The sequence below is a fragment of the Carettochelys insculpta genome, chromosome 26 (genome assembly GCF_033958435.1).
Source record: "Carettochelys insculpta isolate YL-2023 chromosome 26, ASM3395843v1, whole genome shotgun sequence".
NCBI lineage: Eukaryota > Metazoa > Chordata > Testudines > Carettochelyidae > Carettochelys > Carettochelys insculpta.
In genome coordinates, this window is record NC_134162.1 from 15,121,263 (window position 1) to 15,128,233 (window position 6,971).

Consider the following 6,971-nt stretch of genomic DNA (forward strand, 5'->3'; position numbering starts at 1 on the left):
ATCATGGCCTGGCTACTCTGGCAATTTACTGTGCTGTAACTTTCTCACTCAGGGGGGCAGAACCCCCCAGTGCAGCAAGTTACAGCACTGTAAAGCACCAGTGTAAACAGGCTCCCAGCAGTGGGAGCCATGCACCTCCTACAGGTGCTTCACCTAGAGCACTGTGAGACCTCTCTCCTAGCACTGATGCCATGATCACACTGCCACTTTAAAGCACAGCCACAGCAGAGCTTTAAACTTGGGAGTGTAGACAAAGCCCAACAAGAAGATGCTATTATAGAAACGTGGTATAATTTCCGTTATCTGTAATAAAATCCTGAATTCCACTTCACACCAAAATGTTGAAATGCTAATTCCTCAATAAGTAAACATGTTCCTGGGAAGAAAGGAATTTGTTTGCTGGATTTTTAAACAGATCAACGGGCAGAAAAGAAGCGATATGATCACCAATGTACTTTAAGAGGGGAATTAGGGGGTGGGCAGGAAAGAACATATTTAATTTTCACTAGAAAGTCACAAGCCAGAATCAGAGTGTATAACCTCAAAACTTTTTTTGCATATCTTTTATAGCTGTGGAGAGGGACATTAAATAGACTACCTAGGCACTGGCTAAAGAAAACTGAAGCAATTATCTATTGTAGACTTCTCTAGAAGAGTTGATTTTAAGGAGCAGGTCCACCATCTTCACAGCATAAGCCTATATAATCTCTCGTTAAGGCTGCGTCTACACTAGCAAGTTCTTTTGGAAAATCCAGCCCTTTTGCGAAAGAATACACGGAGCATCTACGCACAAAAGGAGCTCTTTCAATCCAAAATTGAAAGAGCGCAACTCTTCTTCTGGAAGCACTCTTCTGCTCCTGGGTCAGGAAAAGCGCCTTCTCTTGAAAGAGTCTTCCGAAAAAAAGAGTGCGTGGACACTCCACGGGCCATACTTTCGAAAGAGCAATCCTCAGGGTGCCAGATTCTTCTATCTCTGGCCCATTCTTTTGAAAGAGCAGGGCTGTGTTGGCACTCTCTATCAAAAGAAAGAGTCAATTGTTAAATGTGCTTTTGTGTGTGTGGAGGCAATCTTTCGAAAGAAGATTCTTCAGAAAATCTCTTCTGGAAGAACTTCTTTTGAAGGATCGCTGTAGTGTAAATGCAGCCTAAAGGAGAAATGAAAGGAAGAAATATCTAAGGACAGCAAGTCAGAAGCCTATGTAGTTCAGCAGCAAATGTTACGTTCTCATGTGCCTTCAGTTTTAATCACACTTGTGACTATGGAAGTTTTGCCAAATCTTTACCTATTTCTAGATCTTTATCTAAAACACAACCATATTGTTCTTGCAAATGTGACAAAAGGACCATTTTGAACAGTACATGAAATAGGCATTAAATTCCCACAACTCAGTTTGATTGTTACAGGCTCAAGAAAAATGCAATTTTCACTTATTCTTCTCTCCCACATGCAGTGAAGCAGACTAAAGTACCCCTTTGTGGGACTAGCTGAGGTAAATGCTTGAATTATTTCCAGAGCATACCCAACACAGGTGACATCCCAAACTGAGCTGAAATGACAGACACAAGATAACAATCACCTTCGAACTGACTATGACACAACCGAAGAACAAGTCACCATTTCAATACAAGAACATTTTCTTTACCAAATGGTGATCCACCCTCTCCCAAGTTACTCATTACCAGGACCAGAAGGGACATTGTCAGCTGCATCAAACAAAACACACAATAGCCGTGTCTACACTAGCCCCAAACTTTGAAATGGCCATGTAAATGGCCATTTCAAAGTTTACTAATGAAGTGCTGAAATACATATTCAGCACCTCATTAGCATGCGGGCGGCCGCAGCACTTCAAAATTGATGCGCCTCGCCGCCGCGCGGCTTGTCCCGACGGGGCTACTTTTCGAAAGGACCCCACCTACTTCGAAGTCCCCTTATTCCCATCTGCTCACAGGAATAAGGGGACTTTGAAGTAGGCGGGGTCCTTTCGAAAAGGAGCCCCGTCGGGACAAGTCACGCGGTGGCAAACCACGTCAATTTCGAAGTGCCGCGGCCGCCCGCATGCTAACGAGGCACTGAATATGTATTTCAGCACTTCATTAGTAAACTTCGAAATGGCCATTTACATGGTCATTTCAAAGTTTGGGGCTAGTGCAGACATAGCCAGTATGACATGACACAGAGAAAATTTTAATTCCTAGACATCTCTAGGGTTGGTTGAGTGAATTTTTAAAGCCCCGAGCTTGAGGTGCTACATAGTATTCACTAGCCTATAATTACCTAAGGCCCAGTAAAATCCTTCTAGTTGGCATATTTCATAGGAAATAAACATGCCAGTTAAACCATAAATCCAATTTTCCTCAGAACAAAAGGAAATCATGGCACTGATATCCATTTTTATTTCTTGAATTGCTTTTGACATAAGCATTGTGCTAAGTAACAGAACATTGTCTTGTATGATAGCCATAAAAAAGAACCAGGAAGCACTCTGCAGCGGTGGTACACAAAACCTTTGTCTGCGCTAACAAAAGTTATCCACTGTTGACTAAGGATTTATACAACAACTGTAAAGAGGAAACAGTACTGAACACAACAGCTGGTGCAACCAAGAACATACAACACACGGATCAACTTTGGAAACTGAAATTGGGCATTTTTGATAGACAAGGCAAAAATTGGAAGTTGATACCAGAAAGCTCTAATTCATAATGATTAATGTTATGAGACTGCAAATACTAATAAAAGGATGAGTGACTGAAGCAAATCAATCTTGCTGAATGTGTCCCTTAGCAAGAGTCCCAGGTGTGCCTTCTGCAATTTATTAAGGGCCTTATTAGATTCTGTTGCTGCTGCAGCAAGTGATGATCTAGAGAATAAAGCCAGGAAAAGGTCAAGGATTTCTCAGTTTGTTTCCAGAATTAAGGGTGACAGTAAAAATTAATATTTGTAAGTAGAAAGCAGCCTCAATCCCTTCAAGACTTTCCATGTATTTTACAGGTGTTATACTGCACTTAAAATGTTTACAAGACACCAAATGTTTAGGAAAGCGATTGGACAAAAAGACGAGGCCTGAGCCACACCTGACAAAAAGTGACAGCAAGATAGCCGTGTTAGTCTGTATTCTATCAAAACAAAAAAACCTAAATCACTGCTTTTTTTGTTCTGAAAAAAGTGTTCGGGCACCAACTCCATTCCAGCACCTGGAGACATGAGGAGCTTCTTCCTAAACACTCTTGCCTGCACGTTAGCTCAGGAGGTTCCATCTTTGATATCATCTTCTGACTAACAACTAGCTAATAACCCTGACGTGAGAACCCTTTTCCCATTCTCCTCTGGCACCTGGAAGACCAGAGAGCTTTCTTCCTTATCTCCACTGATAAATGCAGCATCCTCTGTAAGATGCTGTCCAGAATCCTGGAGGCTGAAATGAAACTCATCCATTGTGTCAGTTTCCCACAGACTGAACAGCCTCAACTTGAAATGCTTTCACTTGAAGGAAACAAAATGTGTGAAAGCAGCTTCAGTTCTTCCACTTGCCTAAACCTTCCTGAAAATGTCATCTTAGAGCCATATATGTGTTTTCTTTAATGCTGAGGTATAAAAGATCCACACAAGAGAACTGTACACAAAACGCTGCCAAATGCACAAAGGAAACACACTAGACAATAAGAGGAAAAGCACTGTTTCTTCTAGACTCTTTCAATTCTAGACATGTTAATTGTCACTTGCAACAATAACGGGCAAGACATTTTTAAACAGAAGGATGATTTTTAAACTGCTGGTGTCCTTATATGTATTACACACATGCCAACATACAGAGAATGTGAAACTAGTTCAGTGTTTTTACTTCCAGTAGTGCCCACATGTAATTAACAACCAGGCATAAAACCCTGAAATCCTGCCTAGTCTGTGCTTTAGTAAAAAGAACAAAAGAATGTAAGAAAGGCCTTACTGGGTCAGACCAAATGTCCTGTCATTCAACAGTGGACAATGCAGGATGTTCGGGAGCAAATGAATAGAACAGGTAATCACCATGTGAACCACAGTCCCTGTCACTCATTCCCAGCTTCTGACAAATGAGGCTAGGCACACAATCCTTGCTATCCTGGTTAATAGCCCCTGGTGGGCGTATCCTCCATGACTTTATCTCGTTATTTTTGAACGCTGTTATAGTCTTGGATAGATCTACCCAGAGAAACCAGGGTATCTTCCTGCTCTGTCTTTCTGGCCTGTACCTGACAGTCTGCTGTAACTGGTTTATTTGTAACAGGCACCAGACAAAAACAATTAGAATTATTTCTGGGTTTTGGCAAGATTACAAGAAAAGAATATTTCACGCCTACCCATCCTGTTTGTTTGCTATGTGCATTTGGAGCACTGTGTACACTACAATCAGTGTCGTTACATCCCCTGTGAGGGACACCTTTCACAGACCAAGAGGGATAAAGGATTAAAAACAACAAATATGACTGTAAAACCATGACAACTATCTGGGAACCTCTAAAGCCAGTCTCAGGGGGAGCAAGCAGGGAGAAATCAGGGGATGAAACTATCTCAAACTGCACTTATTTGGACTTCATGAGATTTCTCGTGGACTGTGGCACATCAGAAACCTCTGTTAGGCCCATAGGAAATTGGGCCTACAACTGAGTGAGCAAAAATAACTAACTACATGCAGAGTGTCATCCTAACCTACAACCCACCCCCACCCCACTTAACTCTCTCCCACTGAACCAGGACACCCCCACCACCCTCAACCCCCATAGAGCCCACAGCCCCCACCCCATCCCAGAGCCACCAACCCCCAACATCTGTACCCCAGAGCCCCCAACCCCCCCACATCTGTACCCCACAGAGTCCCCATGCCACCTAACCCAAGCCCCCACCTCCTACAGCTGTACCCCAGAGCCCCCACCCTATCCCAGAGCCCCCAACCCCCACGTATGTACCCCACAGAGCCCAGACCCCACCCCAGAGCCCCCCAACGCCCCACATCTGTACCCCAGAGCCCCCAACCCCCACATCTGTACCCCACAGAGCCCCCACCCCACCCCACCCCAGAGCCCCAACCCCCCACATCTTTACCCCAGAGCCCCCAACCCCCACATATGTACCCCACAGAGCCCCCACCCCACCCCAGAGCCCCAACCCCCCACATCTGTACCCCAGAGCCCCCAACCCCCACATCTGTACCCCACAGAGCCCCCACCCCACCCCAGAGCCCCAACCCCCCACATCTTTACCCCAGAGCCCCCAACCCCCACATATGTACCCCACAGAGCCCCCACCCCACCCCAGAGCCCCCAACCCCCCACATCTGTACCCCAGAACCCTCACCCGGCCGCCGGGACCCCTGCCCCTTAACCCGCCGATCCCTCCGCCCGCCCGGGCCCGGGCCCGGCCCCCCCGCTCACCGCCCGCCAGCTGGTCCCGGAGCCGGAGCGGGGCCCGCAACCAGCAGACCAGCCCCAGCGCCGCCAGCAGCCCCAGCGCCCGAGCCCAGGGCACAGCGGCCAGCGCGGCCCCCCGCCGCCTCAGCCGCTCCCACCGCCCTGGGGCGCCGGCCGAGCCCTGGGGCTGCGCGGCCGCCTCCCCGCCGCCGCTCTCCGCCATGCTACTGGGCGGGTCGCGGCGCCGCGCTCGGCCGTGGGGCGGGGAGGCGGCCCGGCCCGGCCCTGCGCACCGCCTACAGCCGCTCGCGGGGCACGGTACGGGGGGCCGTGTCCTGCGCTGGGGATGCAGGGTTCACACCCCACCCAGCACTGGGGTCCAGGGTTCACACCCCACACAGCTCTGGGGGGCAGCCCGTGTGTGGGGATCCAGGGTTCACACCCCACCCAGCACTGGGGTCCAGGGTTCACACCTCACACAGCACTGGGGTCCAGGGTTCACACCCCACCCAGCTCTGGGGGGCAGCCCGTGTGTGGGGATCCAGGGTTCACACCCCACCCAGCACTGGGGTCCAGGGTTCACACCCCACCCAGCTCTGGGGGGGCAGCCCGTGTGCTGGGGATCCAGGGTTCGCACCCCACCCAGCTCTGGGGGGCAGCCCCTGCCCTGGGATTCTGAGGCTGTTTCTCATACCAGAAATCCGAGGAGTACCTTATCCTAGGGGACTCTTTCCCTGGGCCCCAGGGGCAGGTTGTCTCTGTCCATATCAGGACTGGGATCCACACCTGGCATGCAGGGCTGGTCCATGCTGGGGCCCAGGAACCAAAAAACATGTGTTTGAAGCCTGCTCGGGGTAGGATTCCCATTGTTGGGGATGTTTAAGAGCAGGTTGGATGAATATAGATCAGTGTTTAAGTTCTGGGGCATGCCAGTCTGGCGCATTTTAGGTATCATACAGTGACATGTTCTGTCATTAAAACCACCTATAGTAAATGCCTCACATCCAAACCAAAAAAGCAGTCGTGTAGCACTTTAAAGACTAACAAAATAATTTGCTAGGTAATGAGCTTTTGTGGAGCAGACCCACTTCTTCAGATCTGGCCATATATCCAGTACAGCAGCATTTCCAGATCTGAAGAAGTGGGTCTGCCCCACAAAAGCTCATCACCTAATAAATTACGTTGTTAGGCTTTTAAGGGCTGCAGGACTGCTGGTTTGTTTCGTTAAGACACGGAGTGACAGGGCTACCTCTGTGCTCCTTGTCTTTCCTATCCAGCAGCCCCAGAACTGAGGAGCTGCTGGCGATTCAGAGGTCCCGGATTACAGGGAGGCGTACCGAGCAATGCGTCACACTCAACACCACAACACAAAAAGCCGTCCAGTAGCACCCTACAGACTAGCAACATGGTTTATTAGGTGATGAGCTTTCGTGGGACAGACCCGCTTCTTCAGACCACAGCGAGACCGGACTCTCCCCAACAAAACAAGACAGCGCGAAACAAACACAGCCTACGCGGAGTGTTTTATTTACCAACAGGAGCAGCGTCCACTGTAAACACGTTCTGCATTTGCTGCCCTCGTG

The 6,971-nt window shown here is 48.6% G+C and overlaps 1 protein-coding gene across 2 annotated transcripts in view; it reads right to left on the reverse strand.

Moving 5' to 3' along the window:
* The window catches only part of ST7L (suppression of tumorigenicity 7 like), a 46,858-nt gene extending 41,247 nt beyond the window's left edge, over nt 1-5,611 (reverse strand). For both annotated transcript variants that reach the window (XR_012642603.1, XM_074977792.1), the window contains exon 1: nt 5,413-5,611. Coding sequence is in view for 1 of the 2 variants with exons in the window: in XM_074977792.1 (XP_074833893.1) it covers nt 5,413-5,611 (199 nt within the window). In the remaining variant the exon portion in view is untranslated. The remainder of the gene's footprint in view (nt 1-5,412) is intronic.
* Between the last annotated feature and the right edge of the window lie 1,360 nt (nt 5,612-6,971).